Here is a 24651-nt window from a genome sequence, read left to right on the forward strand (position 1 = left end):
ACTAACCCCTCGGGACGACCCCAGACACCTATGTCAACTGTATTGGGACCTTGGCCTCACCTATTAGCCACACACAGTGCCTCAGGAGTTGCCCCATCACATAAGGGATGCTGCTATTTCTCAAAATGTAAGCGTCATGCACAGAGCCAGGATACTTGGCATTCACATGGGAGATGTACTGGTCTGCCAAACACACCATCTGCACATTCATTGAATGGTAGCTTTTCCGGTTTCTGTACACCTGTTCATTCATGCAGGGGGGACAAATGCCACATGTGTACCATCAATGGCACCAATGATGTTGGGGATATGTCCCAGGGCATAGAAGTCACCTTTCATTGTGGGCAAATCCTCCACCTGAGGGAAAATGATGTAGCTGCGCAAGTGTTTCAGCAGGGCAGACAACACTTTGGACAACACGTTATAGAACATTGGCTGGGACATCCCTGATGCCATGGCCACTGTTGTTTGAAAAGACCCGCTGGCCAGGAAATGGAGTACAGACAGGACCTGCACTAGAGGGGGTATCCCTGTGGGATGGCGGATAGCTGACATCAGGTCGGGCTCCAACTGGGCACACAGTTCCAGGATTGTTGCACAATCAAGTCTGTATGTGATTATGATGTGTCTCTCTTCCATTGTCGACAGGTCCACCAGCAGTCTGTACACCGGAGTATGCCGCCATCTCATCACCTGCCCCAGCAAACGTGCCCTATGGAGGAGAACAGCGAGCAGAGAGTCATCCAACACTGAGGTAGAACAATGTGTTATTTGCAGAAACGTTATTAATCCGCAATGTGCCACTATCTGTCTGTATTCCTGGCCCAGATAGGTGTGACACAGTTTTTATCCATTCCATGTGGCCCCCTGAAATGGCGGCTGCCTGACCTGTAAGGTGGGACAAGGGGATATGAGGTAACTGCGTTGGCGTTGTACACTGTTGCGGAGGGCGGTCGAATACCGCTGCCCAATTCTGCATTGTTTAACATTGGGCCCTATGGGTCTCAGGAGCCCATGATGATGTACGCCGGCGGTGACTGCCCTTTTCTGTCTGTTCACTGACTTCATACCTGACCTTCAACAGGAGAGGACCTACACTGAAAGTGCTGCTGTGACCTGTGTCTGGAAGTGACGATGGCTACAGTGTCTGGGGAAAGGGCCCCTGTTTTCACTTCGGAGGAGTTGGAGAAACTAGTGGATGGGGTCCTCCCCCAGTACACGCAACTGTACGGTCCTCCAGACAAACAGGTGAGTACATTGTAAGCATGCTGCATAGGCAATGCCTGCTTTGAGTGGTGTGGATGGAAGATCCATGGGTGGGGGTGCAGAAGCCTGCATGTGCGGATGGTGAGTGTATGGGTGTCAGGGCATAGGTGGGAACTGGTGGGCAATGAGTATGACGGTCCGGACGGGTGAGTAATTTCCTTTCCCCCTGTACCATTCCTCTAGGTCAGCGCCCACCAGAAGAAGGGTATTTGGTGTGCCATCGCCAAGGACGTCCGGACCCTCAGGGTCTACCACAGAAGGAGCACCCACTGCCGTAAAAGATGGGAGGACCTGCACCGCTGGAGCAAGAAGACGGCGGAGGCCCAGCTGGGGATGGCCTCCAAACGTGGAAGGAGTGCCCGTCGCACCATGACCCCCCTGATGTCCCGGATCCTGGCGGTGGCGTATCCGGAGTTAGATGGGCGCTTGAGGGCACAAGGGGGTGAGTATACTCTCATTCAGCTGACTCTGCACGCATTACGAGGTGTCTGGGTGGGGGAGGTGGGAAGTGGTCTCCCCTAGGCCAGGGCGAACTTGGTAGGCAAGGTCCCCTGTGAGGCAGGTTATGTGGCACCCCAACCCCACTAGTGGTAAGAGCCATCTACACCTAGTCAGGCTCCTGTGACTTCCAGGTGTGCAGCAATTGGGCTTAGGCCTCGTACCACATGGTCAGGTGAATTTTCTAGGAACTGTTAGTGCATGGCGTAGTGCAGAGGAATGCTCCGTGTGTGTTGTGTCCGCCAACAGTAGTGGTGTTGCATGCACTGAACATGTTTTTCTTCTGTCTTCTCCCCACCCCTTTTTGTGGTCTCCCTGTTCTTGTGTGCAATAGCATCATCAGGCGGAGGAGCATTGGCACCGGAGCAGGAGGGAGCTGCAACCCACTTGGCCCTGGAGGGTGAACTAACAGAGTCTGAAGCCACCAGTGGGACGGAGGGCGAGGGGAGCTCCACGGCGGAGACAGGAGCAGACACCAGTGACAGCGACTCCTCTGATGGGAGCTCCCTTGCGGTGGCAGGCACCTCTGTGCCCACCGCATCAACAGGTACAGCCGCCACCCCCCTACCAGCACCGCCCTCCCAGCAGCCCCTCAGCGTGTGTCCCGTGCCCGCTCACCCAGGAGGGTGGGCATCTCCTTCGCCCCAGGCACCTCAGGCCCTGTCCCAGTCAGCCCTGCTGCCCTCAGTGAGGAGGCTATTGACCTCCTGAGATCCCTCACTGTTGGGCAATCTACCATTTTGAATGCCATCCAGGGTGTTGAGAGGTATTTGCAACAAACAAATGCATACCTGGAGAGCATTCATTCTGGGCAGGCGGCCCAACAGAGAGCATTTCAGGCTCTGGCCTCAGCACTGATGACAGCCATTGTCCCTGTGTCCAGCCTCCCCCTCCAACTTCCTACACCCAGACCCAATCCCCTGTACCTCAGCCTATCCCAAGCACACCATCAGATCAGCATGCACACACATCAACACACAAGAGTGGCTCAGGCAAACATAAGCACCACATATCCCACAGGCACTCACACAAGCACCATCCCCATGCAGACACAGCAACATCCACAGCCTTCACTGTGTCCCCCTCCTCCACGTCCTCCTCCTCCCTACCTGTCTCATTTCCACTCACACCTGCATGCAATACATCCTCAGCTACTATCTCCATCACCAGCACGCCCATCACCACACACTGCTCACGTGCAATCACCACCCCCACTACCATTCACACATCCCCTGTGACCTCTCCCAGTGTGTCTGTGAGCCCTCCTCCCAAAGTACACAAACGCAGGCACATACCCACCCAACAGCCATCCACCTCACAACAGCCTCCGGCCCATGCACCTTCACCCAAATTCAGCAGATGTACACCTCCTACAACCACTACCTCTTCCTCCACTCCCAAACCCCCTCCATCTTCCTGTCCCAGTGTGTCTAAAAAACTTTTCCTGGTGAACATTGACCTGTTCCCTACCTCTCCCCCCCCCCGTCCTTCCCCTAGGGCCAGGCTTTCGAGGTCCCAGCCCAGCACCTCAGCCACCAAATCCCCAGGCAAAGTGGTGCCAGCAACTGTGGGGTCATCGAGTGCGCCACCCATCAGGGCTAGGAGCGAGGGCAAGGACATTCCGCCACCTGCCAAGGCGAAAAAGGTGCCCATATCCCAGAGGGAGAAGCCGAAACTACCAGTCACCAAGGGCTCAGCAAAAACAAAAGGGGATAGTGGCAAGACAACTGCGGCACCATCAAAGGTGGGGCAGGGCCAAAAGCAGAAGAGCAGGTCAGGAGAGGGCATGGTGGCACTGACTGAGGGACCAGTGTCATACCTTCTGTCCAAGACCACACCAACCTGTACGGCGGCGAACACCGCTAGCTGCCCCGCCACCACAACCGCCACCTGCACAGCCACCGGTACGTCTACAGCCTCAGAAACAGTCCCCAGCCTCTTCCCCAGTGGGCAGCCATCCGAGGCAGCAGGAGACGTCCTGTTGTGTCCCTCAGCAGGTGCTGACCCATGCAGCACCGCTGCCACAGACACCGCCGCAAGCACCGCCGCCACAGACACCGCCACAAGCACCGCCACCAGCCCCACGGCGTGCTCAGACAGTGGCACCACTGCTGACATGGCTACCATCCCCAGTGGTCAGTCATCCGAGGCTGGAGGAGAGTTCCTGGACCCTGGGCAGCTTCCATGAGGCATGACTTCCATCACTGTTTGCACCTGCAGGTGGAAGGCAAAGCCGCAGCAGTGTGGGGTATGTCACTGCCTCCCTGGCGTATCATGCTACCTGTACCTCGGCAATCTCGTGGCACACACACCCAGGTGAGGGAATTGTGCCGGCCACACTGCACGTGGAGCACTCTGGGCACCAGGCCCCCTCCAGAACCAGTGGAGAATGACATCCACTACCTCAGTCCTTGGCAGGATAAGCACTCTGGGCACCAGGCCCCCTCCAGAACCAGTGGAGAATGACATCCACTACCTCAGTCCTTGGCAGGATGAAGCACTCTGGGCACCAGGCCCCCTCCAGAATCAGTGCAGAATGACATCCACTACCTCAGTCCTTGGCAGGATGAAGCACTCTGGGCACCATGCCCCCTCCAGAACCAGTGGAGAATGACATCCACTTGAGAGACTGTGGCTTTGCACTCCCCAGGACCAATCAGTGGGCAACCCACCCACTTGAGAGACTTGAGAGACTGTGGCTTTGCACTCCCCAGGATAAAGCAGTGGGCAAACCACCCACTGGAGAGACTTGAGAGACTGTAGCTTTGCACTCCCCAGGATAAAGCAGTGGGCAAACCACCCACTGGAGAGACTTGAGAGACTGTGGCTTTGCACTCCCCAGGATAAAGCAACAGGCATGGAGCCCCCTCGTGCAGCAGTGCTGTCGTGCATTCATCTGGCTGAGGTGTCCCCCATCCCCCTCCCCTGAGGTGCCTGTATATTTTCGGTCTGATGCCCCAGCAGTGTTCTCTCCGTTTCCAGTCAGGTATCTAGTGTGGGCTTCGCCCATGCTTTTTGGGCCCAGTGGTCCACGGACAATGATTGGTACACTATCCGGACTTGTGTAGTTGGTGTACATATTTGTATATACTGAATTTTGATTTTTGACTATCTGATTTTTCATGATTACAATCGTTACAATCATTTCCTTTTGTCCTTGCTTTCTTCCAGGGGGTGACGGGGTGTATATGTAATGCTGCTGCATGTATTTGTGTGTATGTTGTTGTGGGTGAGGGTGGGGGTATTGCGTGTTGCGTGTGTATGTCACTCTCTTCCCCCCTCCCCTGTATTGTCGGTGCAGTACTTACCGTGGTCGTCGCCGCCGCAGTTCGTACTCCTGGTAGATGAGAAGATACACCAACATTGGTAACACCTGTAGTTCGGGCTCCATGACGTCCTGGTTCCTCATTGGGTGTCGAGAGGTGAGTGTTTTCCCTTCTGTGTACTGTTTCCGCTGTGCTTTTGATTGCGTTGGTTCCATCCCGAAAAAAGTGGCGGCTAGGCGGCTTGAAATACAGTGGGCGGTACTTTGTCTTCCGCCTGTCTGTTGGCGGTTACCGCCGTGGTGTTTGTTTCTACCGCCGTGGCGGTTGGAGTGTTAAAGTGGCTGTCTATGTTGGCGGTTTCCGTCATGGCCGTGATCCCATTTTTTTTTCTCCGGCCTCTTGGCGGTATTACCGCCGCTTTAACACCGACCGCAAGGGTTGTAATGAGGGCCTATGTTTCATACCGTAGTGTTAGAACAATATTTGGATGCGCTTCCTCCCTCCACAAGAAACTGGATCCGGCAACATCCAAATCTCAATAATACTATTGCTATTGATTTAGCATGCGTCTTCCATTGAGCCCCTGAGTTTCGGAGCTCTAACCCCAAGACTATCCCTCCCTCCAGTCGGAGTTCTATTCCTAAACTGCTTCTTGTAAAACCGACCGTAGGCCCTAGCTTGGAAAAACCCAGTGGTTTAATATGGGGCCCCAATGCTTCCATTGTGCTGAATGGGGCCACATAGCTCGGCATTGTGCCCTTAAGAGAGAACCAAAAGAACCCATAGAAATAGGACTAGCAAGAGGATGGATTTTATGGGCAGGGTCAGGCAAAACAAAATATACCACCCCCAATGTTAGTCAATAATGAAAAAAGGCTCATACTCATAGACTCTGGATGTAATCAAAGAGTAGTAAACAAAGCACACGTACAGCCCGGACAGTGGAAAAGGGGTATACAAGTATTAATTACTAGCGTCCACGGAGACCAGAAACTATATCCAGTTGCTACTATAGCAATTAAATGGAGAGGTCAAAAAGAGTATATATCCAAAGGGGTAATACCTAATTTAGGTGAGGATCTTATCATCGGGACGGACTATGAAGCCTTCCCAGATCTACTAGATAGGTTAAAACAACAGAATCCTACGGAAAACTGGTGGAAGGAAGCACCATTCGTATCTGCTATCATAGAGGAGACCCATCCACGGACAAAACTCACAAAATCACAAAAGAGGGAGAATAATAGATTATACTCGATGAAATCCGCTCCTGCTGCTTCCCTGAAGAACGTCCTATCTATTGCCAGTCAGTTTCGAAAATCTCAAAGAGAAGACCCAACCCTGAGAAATGCCTGGCAGATAGCTCTTACTCCTGAGAATCAATCGGTAGGTCCTACTTTTCAACTTAACAACGATTTACTGTATAGACTCTGTCTGAACTCCAATAACAAAAATGCACAGTTTGTGGTCCCACAGATATTTTGAGATCAAGTACTGCACTTTGCGCATGGTGATAAAGGCGAGGGACACCTCGGTCGAGAAAAAACAGAGGAGTCCATAACAAAAAGATTTTATTGGCCTGGGGTATATGGGGGTATTAGAAAGCATTGCCAGGCCTGTCCCAAATGCCAACTCATTAATCCCTCCAACGAATATAAGGTTCCACTCCAACCTCTTCCCATAATAGAAGTGCCATTCACACGAGTCGGTATGGATTTAGTAGGCCCATTAACTCCATCGGTAAAAGGACACCAATACTTACTGGTTTTGGTAGATTATGCCACTACATATCCTGAGGCCATTCCCATTGCTAGTATGACCACAAAAACGATAGCCCAGGCTATGGAAGAATTATTTTCTCGAGTAGGGTTTCCCAAAGAGATACTTACGGATCAGGGGACCCCCTTCATGCCCCACTTAATGTCAGAAGTTTGTCAAATATTGGGAATCTGGCAGATCAGAACATCAGTTTACCACCCATAAACTGATAGACTAATTGAGCGCTACAATAAAACAATTAAGAATCTCCTTCGGAAAACCATTAATGAGTCAGGAAAGAACTGAGAAAAAAAATTGCCCTGGTTCTCTACGCGCTCTGTACACACATCCAATCATCCACAGGCCACAGTCCCTTTGATCTCCTTTTTGGTTGTCAACCTCGCACCTTATTAGACATGCTTGTGGAGAAATGGGAAGAGGTAGATGAAGAAGGCAAAGATGTTCTAACCTATGCGAAGGACTTAAAAGAGACCTTACACAATGTGTGGGAAGCGTCTCACAAGTTTCTAAAAGATGCAAAAGAAAAACAAAAGAATAATTTTGATAAAACCAGTCGACCTAGAACTCTAGACGTAGGACAGAAGGTGTTAGTATTGTTACCTACTACAGAGAATAAGCTTTTGGCCCATTGGCAGGGCCCATTTGCTGTCTTAGAACAAGTCACTCCTGTTACTTATAAGATAGAAATACCCACAGGCACCCGGAGAGAGCAAATATACAACATCAATCTCTTAAAACCATGGCACGAAACAGATGATTCCCGCCGTATTCTATATTTTAGTATTGGGTCCATGGACGACCTACCGCTACACCCCTTAGAAGCACAAAATAAAACAAAAAAATGTTGGCCTCAGTTTGGTGCTTCTCTCTCTCCCCTCCAGAGTTCACAACTGTCTATGTTAGTAAATAATAATCTAGATGTTTTCTCAAAAACCCCTGGCAAAACACATTTAATACACCATCACATACAAACAATAAGAGACAAGGTAGCCAGACAAAGACCGTATCGAATACCTGAAGATAGACGGAAGCTAGTAGAACAGGAAGTAGAAGAAATGTTACAGGCAGGTATCACTGAGCGGTCCTCCAGTCCTTGGTGTTCTTCCATCGTTCTAGTTCCAAGCCAGATGGAACGATTAGATTTTGCATTGATTTCCGACAATTGAAAGCACTGTCTCATTTTGATACTTACCCAATGACTAGAATAGATGATCTACTGGTACGCTTGGGGAAAGCCAGATATATGACCACACTAGACCTCACCAAAGGTTATTGGCAAATACTCCTAAAAGAAGAAGCTAAAGAAAAAACTGCATTTTCCACCCCCTCAGGTCTTTATCAATTTAAAGTCCTTCCTTTTGGCCTACATGGCGCACCTACCACCTTCCAACGATTAATAGACCTGGTACTCCAAAACCCTTTCAAAATTATGCAGCAGCTACTGAGATGACATCATCATCTATAATACTTCTTGGGAGGACCACATCTCCCACTTGGCCAACATATTACATGCCCTTAGAGATGCCAGTCCTACAGCGAACCCAGATAAATGTAAGATTGGATATGAGACCTTTAATTATTTGGGATACGTAATTGGACATGGAGTAGTGAAACCTCAAATTGAGAAAGTGCAGGCCATCACCCAAATTCCGCTTTCCCGGAGGAAAAAGGATGTCAGAGCCTTCTTGGGGATGGTAGGATACTACTGACGATTCATTCCTCATTTTTCAGAAATAGCAGCCCCCCCTCACTGCCCTATTGGAAAAAATAAACCCAATCAAATCACTCATCTCACTGATATAGAGAAAGCCCGCTTCGAGCACTTAAACCATCTCCTAACTATCAAGCCAGTGTTGCATTGACCTGATTTTCAGAAGCCTTTTCAGGTCCAAACAAATGTCTCGGATCAGGGGCTTGGGCTGTCCTTACTCAGGCGAATGAGGATGGGCTCTATCATCCTATAGTCTTCCTAAGCCACAAGCTTTTACCCCGGGAGAGGCATTACCCTACCCTTGAAAAAGAATGTCTGGCGATCAAATGGGCTGTTGAGTCCTTGCGGTATTATTTGGCAGGTTGGACCTTTACATTACTTACTGACCATGCACGCCATAAAGACTCTAATGCTCGGGTGCTCCGTTGGTTTTTATCCCTTCAATCCTTTTCCTTTCAGATTCAGCACTGTCTTGCTACATACACTACGTGCATGCGGCAGCACTACGTGCAAGGTAAACAGTGGTGCAGGGTGTGGACCATTGGCCTCTGCTTTCATTGGCCTTCGCTTCCATTTTGGTTCACGACTCCATTTTGTCGAGTCTGGTTCGGTGCGTAAGGCACTGTTCTGTGTTTTTCCACAAGCTTCGGCAAGCTGAAGGGTGGGGTGTTTTTCTGCTCAACTTCGCTCCATCTGCCTGGTACGAAGGGCGCTTTTTACATTCCACGAGCTATCAGTTAGAACAACAGGGGGATGCGCCTGTACACAAGGAGGAATGCAAGCTTCACCTTGGAGTCCTCTCCTGGGAACTTGGCCCGTTCTGAGGAGACGTCTCGAAGGGTGAACAAGGTACCGCCGATTGCACAATTTGTAAAGGAGGGGGTCTTTTTCTAGAAAAGACTCCTGGGCGTTAGTAAATACTATAAAAGTTGGGGGCCTGGATGGGCTGGTTTAGGAACTCTCTTCTGGGTTGGACGCAACGCCAGGAGGACTGATTGTCCCGAACAGAGGCTCCCTGTGTCAGCTGATTTGGGTTCCCCAGCTTTGTGTACGGCGGAGGGATGCAGACGCTCTTTTCGGTGAAGCTTTTCAATTTATTAAGTGTATTGTGTGTGCGCGCGTAATGTGTACTTATTCTTGCAGTCATTTTCATGCTATTGAGCATTGAAGTATATTGTGTGTGCGCGCGTAATATGCACTTATTCTTGCAGTAATTTTCATGCTATTGAGCATTGAGGTATATTGTGTGTGCTTGTATTATATGCACTTACTCTTGCAATTATTCACAGAGTGCTTATATCTTTATCATTATTCTCATGTTATTCTCCTGATGTATATATATATATATTAGTGTGGTTTAGTTTTGCTAGCTGAGAACTTGCCCCTTAAATAAACTTGATTATTCTACTTACGAAGGTGTTTGAGAGTGATTGCTTTACATTGTGCCTTAAAATATCCTGAAGTGCATAGTTTTGATATTCTGAAGGGTAAAGCAGCACAAATTGGCGTAGTCGTTTGCAGGATTCGAAAAAAAAAAAAAGGGAAAATGCTTAATAAGATCAAAGCGAGCTCAAAAGCAGGTTCTCATGTAGCAAATCCAGACATAGAAATACCGGGGTGGGAAACCGCTCCGTATAAACTTTTAGCTCAGGAATGGTCACGTTGTGCTGGTTTGTGTGAAAATTGGAATGCGTGTATGTTAAATGTGGAACCTGAAGACCTTCTCATATGTCTACGGAAAGTTTCAATTGACAAGGGAAGGGAGGTTTGTGCGTTGGGGAGGCGAGGCTGGATCTTGCTTTCTGCGTACCGAAAGTTGTATGAAAAATGTTTACAGTTACAAAAAGACCACGAGCAGCTGGAGAAGGAGTTAGTGGAAGCCCGAAATTCCTCTACCATGCTAGCTTGTCAAAATAAATTATTAAGTGATAAGTTGGAAATGTACCAACTGGTTGCAGAGAGAACGGCTGTTAGCGTAGCTAAATATAAACACAAGAAACGAAGAGGGAAAGTTAATAAAAAGAAGGTGCATTTAGCTATCTCTCAGGCAGGATTAGCCTTTGACCCTGAATTTTGGGATGGAAACATCTGGGATACATCTGATTTTTCAGATGGGTCCGGGGGCGATGACTGCCAAGATGTTAGACAGGAGAAGACAGAGCGCAGGAATGTTGTCCGTGCGCAGCCCATATATCGGCGAAAGTTACAGCATAGCCCAGCTAATCCTGGAGGGGTGATGTTGGATGCCCTGGAGGATTATACACAGCAAGAACTAAGTGATGTGATAGACAGATTTCGACAGAGGTCTGGGGAAACATTGCTTACGTGGTTGGTGCGGGTGCACGATATGGGGGGCCAGGGGGTCCAATTGGATCACGGCGACGCCCCGAGGCTTTGTATGTTAAGTACAGACCCGGTTATTCAAAATGAGTTTAGAACCTATCCAGGGAATGGTCCCATGACCAATTTGTTAGAGCTAGCGGCGCAAGGGTGTGCTCAGAAGTATCCGACAGAGTCAGACTGGCCGCCTAATGATAAACCTTGGTATACTTTGAGAGATGCAGTACAGAGATTGAAGAAAGAAGAGATGAAAACAGCTATCTTTATGGGTAATTCCCATGATTTGATGAATGGAATTTTAAGTGTGTCTGTGCGAAACCGGCTGATTAGGGCCGCTCCTCCTGCATATAAGCATGTCATCATGACTTTGTTAATTAATCAGACAGGTAACCCATTGTCTCAGGTGGTAGAAGCGGTGCGTGAGTTAAGTGATTTAGGAGAATGGGCTAAGCCAGAGAGGAATTCACGGTCTGAGAATCGTACTGATAACAACAGGGTGACAAGGCGAGACATGTTTCAGGCCTTGATGCGAGATGGGGTGACCAGGAATGAAATCGATGGGATAAGCACCAAGGACCTGTGGGAAATGTACCGCAAACGCGGTTTGGATAAAAAGGAGGGGAGTAGGAAAGGGAACAAGAAGGATAACAAAGTGGTGAACCAGAGAAAGGCAGGAGGGGAGGAGCGTGAGGGTGAAAAGGGAGAGAGAGGGAGAAAACCCCACAGTAGAGAGAGATCCCCAGAGGACGGAAATTGGGAGGAAGAGCACCGAAGCGCAGAGGGAACCCGGAGCAGGGAGAGAGACCGGGAACTGACAGGGTCTGGGAAAACTCGAGGAAGAGAGTGGGAGAGGGAGCTGGTAAGCTCAGAGAGGTTGCGAAGCAGAGACAGGGAGGAGGAGTTCCCTGAGAATTACCGCAAACTGTATCCAGATTTAACTTGGGCAGACTCTGATGTGCGCAGAGTGAAAATAGATTAGGAAGCAGGCCAAACTCCGGTGCAGGGATGGGCTCGCAAAGATAACAGACCTCATGTCAAAGTAGAAATTTATTGGAAACGTGGAAATGTTCAAAAAGTTCGAGCCCTCGTTGACACCGGAGCGGAGGCCACTTTGATTCATGGCAATCCAAGAAAATTCAGGGGACAGTACTTTACCATTACGGGATTGGGCGGAAAAGAAACCCCGGCAGTGCAGATAGTGGTTCCCATGAAAATAGGGGCACTTCCAAAGAGAGAATACACTGTCCTGATTGTGCCCATTCCCGAATACATTATTGGAATTGACATTTTGAAAGGGATGACCCTACATTTGGAAGATGGATGTTATCAATTTGGTTCCAAAAGATTTATATCAATAGCCGCCGCAAGGGTGGGGCTGTTGAAGATTCCTCCGGTAACACTTCCCCAAGCTACTAAGGTGATTCAAATGAAACAGTACAGAATACCGGGAGGACATGAGGAGATTAGCCAGACTATACATGATTTACTAGAGGCCGGGGTAATAGTTCCCATCACCACTGCGTGGAATAATGCCCTCTGGCCTGTTCGTAAAAGTGATAACAGTTGGAGGATTTGCATTGATTATCGCCAATTGAATAAACATACACCTCCTCTGACTGCAGCGGTCCCAGACACCATTACCTTGATTGAGAACATACAGAAACACAGTGGGACTTGGTATGCAACCATTGACATTGCCAATGCCTTCTTTACGATACCAATAGCTACTGAGAGCCAGCCTCAGCTGGCATTCCAGTGGGCGGGGCGTCAGTACACCTTCTGTAGATTACCCATGGGGTATTTACATAGCCCCACTATCTGCCACCGGCTGGTGGCAGAGCATTTGGATGAAGTACCAGTGGTTCCTGGAGTGCAAATTTCCCACTATATAGATGACGTGATGATGCAGGGAGAGACGCAAGAACAGGTGCAAATTCAGCTAGACAGGGTGGTGGAACATTTGCAGAATCAAGGGTGGGAGATTAACCCTGAGAAAGTGCAGGGACCGTCTCAGAGCGTCAAATTTTTGGGCATTCAGTGGAATCAGGGACACAGAGAAGTGTTGCCAAAAGTGAAACAAAAGATTAAGAAATTCGCAGTACCGCGAAATCGGAAGGAAGCCCAGAGTTTTATTGGACTATTCGGGTATTGGAGACAACATATACCCCATTTGTCTCAGATTTTGGCCCCATTGTACAAAGTTACACGAAAGAAAAATGCGTTTGAATGGGGAGAGCAGGAGCAGCGCGCGTTTGAATTGGCGAAAGACGCCATTCAGCATGCTTTGGATTTGTGGCCGATTCGAGAGGGAGACATTGAATTGAATGTGACAGTCCAGGGGCAGTATGCCAATTGGAGTTTATGGCAAAAACAAGGAAGAAAGAGGGTGCCCCTGGGATTTTGGACAAAGAAGTTACCTGAGGCAGGAGAGCGGTATACTCCCTTTGAGAAGCAGCTGCTGGCCTGCTATTGGGCCCTGGTTGATACTGAGCAAATTACACTGGGACACAATGTGATATTAAGGCCTGAAATTCCCATCATGCAGTGGGTGATGAGTTCCCCAAAAACTCATAGAATTGGACATGCGCAAGAAGCCAGCATTATAAAATGGAAATGGTATGTCCAGGACAGGGCACGAGCGGGTCCAAAAGGGACCGCCGTTTTGCATGAGCAGGTAGCGCAGGCTCCAGTGGAGAATTCCGAAATGTTGCATGATGTACCTTCAGTGTGTGAATCCCCAGTAGGGTGGGGCCAGCCGTTCGCAGACTTGTCTGCAGATGACAAAAAACATGTGTGGTTCACAGATGGTTCAGCAAAATATGTTGGAGCGAAAAGGCACTGGAAGGCAGTGTCCTATAATCCTGTTACCAAGAAGCTTTTGACAACTACAGGACAGGGAAAAAGTAGCCAGTATGCAGAGCTTTATGCCGTGTATCAGGCTTTAAAACAGGAGCTACCCGGAAAATGTCACATTTATACAGATTCCTGGTCTACCGCCAATGGGTTAGCTACTTGGCTTCCCACGTGGCATGCACATCAGTACAAAATCCATAACAAAGAGGTATGGGGGAAGGAGTTATGGCAGGAGATCTGGGAAATGTTACCTCAAAGCACCGTGACTGTCTATCATGTGGACGCTCACTGTCCAACTGATTCATTAGACCGATGGTTCAATTGTCTTGCAGACGATCGAGCCAAGATTCAAGAGGCTGAAGTGGAGGCGCAGAGTTCTGATTTGGTGGGAATGGCTAAATGGGCACACCAGAAATGCGGACATCTTGGAGAAAAGGCTACTCACAGGTGGGCTGAGATTAGAGGGATGCATCTTCCCCTAGATTTGATTAAAACAGCAATCATTGAATGTCCCATTTGTCAGCATGCACAGCACAGACCGGTCCCACAGGTGGTGAGAGGCCAGCTAGGTAGAGGTAAATTGCCAGGACAGATTTGGCAGATTGATTACATTGGACCAATGCCAGTGAGCAGAGGGTGTCAGTATGCCTGCACTGTGGTAGACACTTACTCTGGTTATCTCATAGCCTTTCCCTGCAAGCGCGCAACTCAGCAGAGCACCCTGAAAACACTAGATCTGTTGATTCTGTACTATGGAGTGCCACTCCAGATTCAAAGTGATAACGCCAGCCACTTCAAGGGCAGACTAGTGCAGGACTATTGTGCACAACGCAATATTGAGTGGATTTTTCACATACCTTACTACCCACAAGCAGCGGGACTGATTGAGAGAATGAATGGGTTGCTGAAAGAACAATTGCGTAAACTGAATGATGGGACACTGAAGGGGTGGAGGGATAATTTGTATGATGCTTTGCAAATTTTGAACAACCGACCCCTAACAAATGCCGAGACACCTCTCATGAGAATGCTGACACCTGCTTTACAGATTAATCCGTTTACAACGAGCAATATTTGTGTATTGGGAAACAGCTCCAGGAGCTTTGGCCCCATATCGAGCTACACCAGAATCTGCAGGACTTGACTTACATGCTTTACACATGCATCGATTGAAACCTAGAGACATCACTCTGATTGAAACTGGGGTGGGAATTCAGATTCCCCCTGAGCATTACGGTCTGATCGCCCCTCGATCTGGGCTTGCCTTGAGGGGCATCCAAGTTTTAGGAGGCGTGATAGATGCAGACTACCAAGGCGAGTTGAAAGTCATTCTCTTGAACAGTGGTGACACAGACCTAGTGGTGCAACCTGGTGATCGCGTTGCCCAAATTGTCATTATGCCGGTTTATGGAGGTGTTCTTAAGAAGGGGAGCGCCCCAGCTCTTCTCACTGTGAGAGGCAAAGGAGGGTTCGGATCTACTGACAAGAACCCAGGGGCCAAAGTGTGGATTGAATCCCCAAATAACCCTCCTCAACCCGCTGATGTCATCGCCACTGGACCAGACAATGTCCTGGTAGTTATGCGACCTGGTCAAGACAAATGGGAACATGTTCCCGCTGACAAATGCTATCTGCGAGAATGATAATACGTGTTTTGTCCTTTGTTCTTTTCAGATCATCCTGTGGAGTGCCTGTGCCATGAGTGTGGTGTATGGAGCCCGTTCGGGAGACTCCACCGGGGAGCGGGAGGGGCTCATAGCCCAAAAATTCAACCGTCAGCCGCAGATGCCAACGCTGCTGCATCAACCGAACAATGTTTGGATTCATCTAGCGCAGGAAGTGCTGAATATATCTCACTTCTGTATGAGTAACATGCAAAGCGTTCAAGATTTGATTACCACTTGTCTAGTGGCAGTGCCCACTCCTGCTGCTGTATTATTACACATCTTTAACAATACAAACCAGGATGGAATGGTGGATGTGAGTGACGTTCGCTCCCATCTGTCACTCTATGAGTACTGCCGTCATTGCCCGGAGGTGGGCAGGCGGTTGTGGAGGAACATGACATCTATACTCACGTTTAACATCTCAAGTGGGGATGTGTGCTATTCATTAACCTGTGATCCTATGAAAATAGGTAAATGTGCTCAGCTCAAATTGGAGAAAAGAGACAAAAACTTAACTGCTGCACAACGGACGTTGTGCCACTCACGGACTGACCTAACCTGTTTGAATGTAAATAATTCAATGTTTTGCCAACATGTGGTGCCTGCTGCCAGCCACATTCAAAATGTTAAGTTGCCTAAAGGTTGGCTCTTTTCTTGTGGTAATCTTTCTTTTACTTATATTCCAGCCAATCTAACCGGAGGGCCTTGTGCCTGGTCACGCTTAGGCTTTCTCATGTTTCCTATGGATACTGCTCTACACCCTCGCTATACCAGAGACACTATTCAATTACCTACGGACTGTGATTCTGAAATTTCATTGCTGTCCAAAACAGAATATGTTAGTTTAGCTAGTTCTATCGTAGGGGTGCCAGGACTTGCAGTATATAATACCAGAGTTATTAATAAACTTGCATGTTTAGTAGTCAAGAATATTAACTATACATCAGCTGCCTTAGCTGAGCTGTTATTAGATGTACAGGGAATTAGAAGAGCTGCTTTGCAGAATCGCGCTGCTATTGATTATTTACTGCTTAAACACAACCATGGCTGCAGTGATTTTGAAGGATTATGTTGCTTCAATTTATCCGACCACTCCATATCAATCAACTCCCACATAGAGGCCCTGCATAAGTTGGTGAAGGGGGTGCAGCAGGATGTTGACAAGGGGTGGTGGGATTGGGCTTTTGGATGGCTGCCTAATTTAGGCCAACTGCGTTATATCTTTGGTGTAATCATTATCATAACAGTTATTTTAATTTCAGTATGTTGTTGTATTCAGTGTGTGCCTAACCTTCTATCTCAGTTTCGCCCAAGAGCATTGCCATTTCAGCTTATAGGATATACTTAGTTGTAAGTTGGCCAAATGGTCCAAGGGTGGAAATGTCTTGCTACATACACTACGTGCATGCGGCAGCACTACGTGCAAGGTAAACAGTGGTGCAGGGTGTGGACCATTGGCCTCTGCTTTCATTGGCCTTCGCTTCCATTTTGGTTCACGACTCCATTTTGTCGAGTCTGGTTCGGTGCGTAAGGCACTGTTCTGTGTTTTTCCACAAGCTTCGGCAAGCTGAAGGGTGGGGTGTTTTTCTGCTCAACTTCGCTCCATCTGCCTGGTACGAAGGGCGCTATTTACATTCCACGAGCTATCAGTTAGAACAACAGGGGGATGCGCCTGTACACAAGGAGGAATGCAAGCTTCACCTTGGAGTCCTCTCCTGGGAACTTGGCCCGTTCTGAGGAGACGTCTCGAAGGGTGAACAAGGTACCGCCGATTGCACAATTTGTAAAGGAGGGGGTCTTTTTCTAGAAAAGACTCCTGGGCGTTAGTAAATACTATAAAAGTTGGGGGCCTGGATGGGCTGGTTTAGGAACTCTCTTCTGGGTTGGACGCAACGCCAGGAGGACTGATTGTCCCGAACAGAGGCTCCCTGTGTCAGCTGATTTGGGTTCCCCAGCTTTGTGTACGGCGGAGGGATGCAGACGCTCTTTTCGGTGAAGCTTTTCAATTTATTAAGTGTATTGTGTGTGCGCGCGTAATGTGTACTTATTCTTGCAGTCATTTTCATGCTATTGAGCATTGAAGTATATTGTGTGTGCGCGCGTAATATGCACTTATTCTTGCAGTAATTTTCATGCTATTGAGCATTGAGGTATATTGTGTGTGCTTGTATTATATGCACTTACTCTTGCAATTATTCACAGAGCGCTTATATCTTTATCATTATTCTCATGTTATTCTCCTGATGTATATATATATATATTAGTGTGGTTTAGTTTTGCTAGCTGAGAACTTGCCCCTTAAATAAACTTGATTATTCTACTTACGAAGGTGTTTGAGAGTGATTGCTTTACATTGTGCCTTAAAATATCCTGAAGTGCATAGTTTTGATATTCTGAAGGGTAAAGCAGCACAGGCACTCACCTGGCTCACTCCTCTCCAATGCTGACTACCTTTCTCGTTATCCTTCTGACCTGTGGCCCGGACGGCCACTGTCTGGGAGAAGTGACTGTGGCAGGGCATCCTCCGTAGACGCAACACTCGGATGCCCCGGCGGTACGTCCATGGATGCCCGCGGCCCCGGGGGTACTTCCGGTGCCTCCTTCCCCGACCCGGAAGTTTTCTGCCCGACAGAAGACACCGCCGCTGCAGGAGCAGAAGATTTCCAAAGAGCTAACCGTGATGCTGGAGAAGGGAAAGGCAACACAGCAGCTAAGCCACAGAAGGCAGCAAGATGCTGAAGCTGACCACGCTCTAGGAAGAGCGTGGCCTAACCAGGTACAGGAAAAGGGGGTGGGGGACGCAAGAAGGAACGTTTGTCTAAAATGTTATTTTGTATTTTCGTCTGTATTTTTTTTAACGGGTTCAGAGAAAAGGGCTGACAAAACCTCAAGGTGAATTGAGTCTTATGCAGACTAAACTTGGTTGGTTTTCTTTTTCTTTATTAATTTTGTTAGATGTGTTTAGACAGAGATAAAAGGAGCAAGAGAGAAAAGGAAAGCAGGTTATGCTATTTCTGACATTGTGTATATATATATATATATATATATATATATATATATATATATATATATATATACACGTCATTTTTTTCTTTGTTGTTTTTTTTCCTTCTCATTATGACCTTTTTGGGACAGTAAAAAATCAAGCTCAGGCAATAGAACAAGATCAAAAGAAATGCAGCTCAAGAAAAGAAAGGAAAGTAAAACTAAGACAGAGATAAAAGCAAAATACAAAGAGGAGATAAAGAGAAAAGCGAAGCAGGAAATCAAGAACAGCTACAAGATAGATTAGAACAGAGAGGAAAGCGGAAACAATAGCACAAAGTAAATAAAAAAAACACAAAGAGAGAGAAAGAAAGAATTAGAGACAGTGAGAGGAAAGGAGGAAAGTAATACAAAGGAGAACATACATACCAACCCTCTGTGTTCTTCTTTCTTTGCATGCTCCTCCTGAGCCGGCCCCTGGATAAAAGAAGAACAAAAGAGAGAAAACCGTGAAGATAAAAGGAGAAAGGAAAGATGAAGAATCAAGACAGACCAAGGATAAAAGAATTAGGAGACTGTCAAACTCTTATTTACCTTAATAAATTACTATATCAAAGACACAAGTGTACCTCTATTACTGGCACTCTACTACAATGATGTAGCTAGATTGAAAGATCCAGTGCATTCAAGACTGCAAGTTGAGGAGGTGTCAATGGCGCGTTTCAAAAGTTATCACATATACAGAGGTCTATCAACCATCTGAAATACACAGATGTTATAACATATGCTGGTTTGGTTACGTTTTATATTCAGCTGGGATATAAACAGTGGCTATTAAGGGGCTGCGTGTCACCTTTCACTATGACATTCATTGTAAAGGGATAGCCAAGCCACAGCATGAGCATCATGTGTTCCTGTTTATCATTTGCTCCAAAGAGATTGTATTGCGTCATTCTTTGACACCTGACGAAGGGTTTTCCTGAAATATATTGGGTCTTGGATATAACTGTTTGAATAAGAAATTTGGCACAGTATTGCATTGGCACATTTCAAGTCTACAAGTATGGAGCAACATTTGGTTTGAATTATGTAAGCTGTTAATTTCCTTTAATAAAGTGCTTAAGGACTGAAGTGTCTAAGAAGTGGATAATTATTGCCTAGAAGAATTGAAGAATGTTCAAATTAGAAGCATGAAGCTATAACGTTGAGCGCTTTGGGCCTGGTTCACCATTGGGGACCAGCTATCTATGAATGACTGCACAAGTGTTGGCCAGAGCTCAGGCCATCACAGCATGCTAAAAAAAACTATTTTGTATTTAAACGGCTTATCAATGCTTACTAATTTGGTCAATTGTTTGATAATGTTCACGTAGAATACTAGTGCATTATAATATACTTGTCAAATTAGATTGAAAGATCGCCACATTCCTGATTACATTCCATACCCAATGGAGACTTTCCCTGTAGGAGATGTAGAATCTCTGTCCGACGAGGCATGTGGAGGAGAATCATAAGTACTGCCTCAAGTGTCCTTCTAATCCTGGGCTATGTGTGCCCGCATGTTTTAAATAATACCACACACAACTGAAGTTTTGGGAGCAACCGTGAGCATAAACATGATCTGTATCATTTTATATTTCTTGTTCAGTTTCATGATTGGCAGTAATTTGATGTATTTAGTTAGACCTGTTGTGTTTGTAGTCATGATTTTATGGCGGTATGTGTGGACTGGTGCTTAGCTGGCGGTGTGTGTGAGCTGGCATTTGGCTATCAGCATGTATGTAGTGACTTGCTGTAGGAGGCTGGACTGGCTTGTAGTGAGTACCAAGGGGTACTTACACCTTACACCAGGCCCAGTTATCCCTTATTAGTGTATAGGGTGTCTAGCAGCTTAGGCTGATAGATAATGGTAGCTTAGCAGAGCAGCTTAGGCTGAACTAGGAGACAAGTGAAGCTCCTACAGTACCACTAGTGTCATATGCACAATATCATAAGAAAACACAATACACAGATATACTAAAAATAAAGGTACTTTATTTTTATGACAATATGCCAAAAGTATCTCAGTGAGTACCCTCAGTATGAGGATAGCAAATATACACAAGATATATGTACACAATACCAAAATATGCAGTAATAGTATTAGAAAACAGTGCAAACAATGTATAATTACAATAGGATGCAATGGGGACACATAGGGATAGGGGCAACACAAACCATATACTCCAAAAGTGGAATGCGAACCACGAATGGACCCCAAACCTATGTGACCTTGTAGAGGGTCGCTGGGACTGTAAGAAAACAGTTAGGGTTAGAAAAATAGCCCACCCCAAGACCCTGAAAAGTGAGTGCAAAGTGCACTAAAGTTCCCCAAAGGACATAGAGGTCGTGATAGGGGAATTCTGCAGGAAAGACACAAATCAGCAATGCAACAACAATGGATTTCCAAACGAGGGTACCTGTGGAACAAGGGGACCAAGTCCAAAAGTCACAAGCACGTCGGAGATGGGCAGATGCCCAGGAAATGCCAGCTGTGGGTGCAAAGAAGCTGCTACTGGACAGTAGAAGCTGAAGATTCTGCAGGAACGACAAGGGCTAGGATCTTCCCCTTTGGAGGACGGATCCCCCACGCCGTGGAGAGTCGTGCAGAAGTGTTTTCCTGAAGAAAGACCGCCAACAAGCCTTGCTAGCTGCAAATCGTGCTGTTAGGGTTTTTGGATGCTGCTGTGGCCCAGGAGGGACCAGGATGTCGCCAATTGCGTCTGGGGACAGAGGGGGCGTCGAGCAAGACAAGGAGCCCTCTCAGAAGCAGGCAGCACCCGGAGAAGTGCTGGAACAGGCACTACAAAGTGGAGTGAAACGGTGCTCACGCGAAGTTGCACAAAGGAGTCCCACGCCGCCGGAGGACAACTTAGGAGGTCGTGCAATGCAGGTTAGAGTGCCGTGGACCCAGGCTGGACTGTGCACAAAGGATTTCCGCCGGAAGTGCACGGAGGCCGGAGTAGCTGCAAAAGTCGCAGTTCCCAGCAATGCAGTCTGGCGTGGGGAGGCAAGGACTTACCTCCACCAAACTTGGACTGAAGAGTCACTGGACTGTGGGAGTCACTTGGACAGAGTTGCTGGATTCAAGGGACCTCGCTCGTTGTGCTGAGAGGAGACCCAGGGTACCGGTAATGCAGTTCTTTGGTGCCTGCGGTTGCAGGGGGACGATTCCGTCGACCCACGGGAGATTTCTTCAGAGCTTCTAGTGCAGAGAGGAGGCAGACTACCCCCACAGCATGCACCACCAGGAAAGCAGTCGAGAAGGCGGCAGGATCAGCGTTACAGAGTTGCAGTAGTCGTCTTTGCTACTTTGTTGCAGTTTTGCAGGCTTCCAGCACGGTCAGCAGTCGATTCCTTGGCAGAAGGTGAAGAGAGAGATGCAGAGGAACTTGGATGAGCTCTTGCATTCGTTATCTAAGGAATCCCCAAAGACAGAGACCCTAAATAGCCAGAAAAGAGGGTTTGGCTACTTAGGAGAGAGGATAGGCTAGCAACACCTGAAGGAGCCTATCAGAAGGAGTCTCTGACGTCACCTGCTGGCACTGGCCACTCAGAGCAGTCCAGTGTGCCAGCAGCACCTCTGTTTCCAAGATGGCAGAGGTCTGGAGCACACTGGAGGAGCTCTGGCCACCTCCCAGGGGAGGTGCAGGTCAGGGGAGTGGTCACTCCCCTTTCTTTTGTCCAGTTTCACGCCAGAGCAGGGCTGAGGGGTCCCTGAACCGGTGTAGACTGGCTTATGCAGAAATGGGCACCATCTGTGCCCATGAAAGCATTTCCAGAGGCTGGGGGAGGCTACTCCTCCCCAGCCCTAACACCATTTTCCAAAGGGAGAGGGTGTAACACCCTCTCTCTGAGGAAGTCCTTTGTTCTGCCTTCCTGGGCCAGGGCTGCCTGGACCCCAGGAGGGCAGAAACCTGTCTGGGGGGTTGGCAGCAGCAGCAGCTGCAGTGAAACCCCGGGAAAGGCAGTTTGGCAGTACCCAGGTCTGAGCTACAGACCTGTGGGATCATGGGATTGTGCCAACTATGCCAGGATGGCATAGAGGGGGCAATTCCATGATCATAGACATGTTACATGGCCATATTCAGAGTTACCATTGTGAAGCTACTTATAGGTAGTGACCTATATGTAGTGCACGCGTGTAATGGTGTCCCCGCACTCACAAAGTCCGGGGAATTGGCCCTGAACAATGTGGGGGCACCTGGGCTAGTGCCAGGGTGCCCACACACTAAGTAGCTTAGCACCCAACCTTTACCAGGTAAAGATTAGACATATAGGTGACTTATAAGTTACTTAAGTGCAGTGTAAAATGGCTGTGAAATAACGTGGACGTTATTTCACTCAGGCTGCAGTGGCAGGCCTGTGTAAGAATTGTCAGAGCTCCCTATGAGTGGCAAAAGAAATGCTGCAGCCCATAGGGATCTCCTGGAACCCCAATACCCTGGGTACCTCAGTACCATATACTAGGGAATTATAAGGGTGTTCCAGTATGCCAATGTAAATTGGTAAAATTGGTCACTAGCCTGTTAGTGACAATTTGTAAAGAGAGAGCATAACCACTGAGGTTCTGGTTAGCAGAGCCTCAGTGAGACAGTTAGGCATCACACAGGGAACACATACCTATAGGTCACAAACATATGAGCACTGGGGTCCTGACTACCAGGGTCCCAGTAGCACATAACAAACATACTGAAAACATAGGGTTTTCACTATGAGCACTGGGCCCTGGCTAGCAGGATACCAGTGAGACAGTGAAAACACCCTGACATACACTCACAAACAGGCCAAAAGTGGGGGTAACAAGGCTAGAAAGAGGCTACTTTCTCACACTTGCTGCTGGTTGCTACACACACATTGCCAGCCAAACTCCAGTTAACACACAGTCCTGCCAGGTGGTTATTGCTGCATCAGTCCTGGGGGCATATGAAAGTGATTGGCCCTTGAATGGCGCTGTCTGTTGATGTGAGTGTTGTAATGTGCTGGGCCTGTGGCTGGCGGTGAGATTGGTTTTGTGTGTGTATTGCATAAAAGGTGTGTGAATAGCCTGTAAAACGGTTGGGGTCTAACCGTGGGTTTACAGCTCATGAGCTTTGAGTCATTGGATCCGGTTTTTGAACTTTTAATTATTAACAGTGTATTTCATTTTTTTTAAATCTCTCTTGTTAATAAAATTTTCAATTTTTAACCTTTCACCACCCCTCATGCCAAATCCAACCTGTATATGTGTGTACTTCAGGAATCAATTGTTGTGCAGTAATAATTGTCTTTTCTATCTTTCTCTGCCAGGGTGTACATTGTCTGTAGGGAAAATCTCCCAACTCTAGATATTTTTGTAAACTAGACACCAGGGGGGACTCCAGGGTGGCTTGCGTGGATCCCTCAAAGTACTGAAATCTGCTGGGAGCCTCAAACATCTTACCACCCAGAGTTCCCATATATCTCCTGATACGTTGTAGGAAAGTACCATCTTGCCTGGCATGTTACCCCCATTTTTCACATGTATGTAAGTTTGTTTTTGCCTGTCTCACTGGGATCCTGCTAGCCAGGACCCCAGTGCTCATAGTTTGTGGCCTGAATGTGTGTATCTGTGTAGTGACTAACTGTGTCACTGAGGCTCTGCTAACCAGACTCTCAGTGCTTATGCTCTCTCTGCCATTAAAATTGTCACTATAGGCTACTGACCATTTTCATCAATTCTAATGGGAACACTGGAACACCCTTATAATTCCCTGGTATATGGTACCTAGGTACCCAGGGTATTGGGGTTCCAGGAGATCCCTATGGGCTGCAGCATTTCTTGTGACACCCATAGGGAGCCCAGACAAATCTTACACAAGCCTGCCACTGCAGCCTGAGTGAAGTAACGCACACGTTATTTCACAGACATTTTTCACTGCACTTAAGTAACTTATAAGTCACCTATATGTCTAACCTTCACTTTTGAAGGTTAGGTGACAAGTTACTAAGTGTGAGTGCACCCTGGCACTAGCCAAGGTTCCCCCACATGGTTCAGGGCAATTTCTCCAGACTTTGTGAGTGCGGGGACACCATTACACGCATGCACTACATATAGGTGAATACCTATATGTAGCTTCACAATGGTAACTCCGAATATGGACATGTAACATATCTAAGATCATGGAATTGTCCCCCCATGCCAAATCTGGTATTAGGGTGCCAATCCCATGCATCCTGGGGCTCCACTATGGACCCCAGGTACTGCCAAACCAGCTCTCTGGGGTTT

The 24651-nt window shown here is 47.7% G+C and overlaps 1 protein-coding gene across 1 annotated transcript in view; it reads right to left on the reverse strand.

The window, feature by feature from the left end:
* LOC138286979 (zinc finger protein 850-like) overlaps nt 1–24651 on the reverse strand; it is a 444405-nt gene that overhangs the window by 310793 nt on the left and 108961 nt on the right. The window contains exon 3 of the mRNA XM_069227343.1: nt 18795–18842. Within this exon, the coding sequence (XP_069083444.1) occupies nt 18795–18842 (48 nt within the window). The remainder of the gene's footprint in view (nt 1–18794; nt 18843–24651) is intronic.

Source organism: Pleurodeles waltl, chromosome 4_1 (assembly GCF_031143425.1).
Source record: "Pleurodeles waltl isolate 20211129_DDA chromosome 4_1, aPleWal1.hap1.20221129, whole genome shotgun sequence".
NCBI classification, from domain to species: Eukaryota; Metazoa; Chordata; class Amphibia; order Caudata; family Salamandridae; genus Pleurodeles; species Pleurodeles waltl.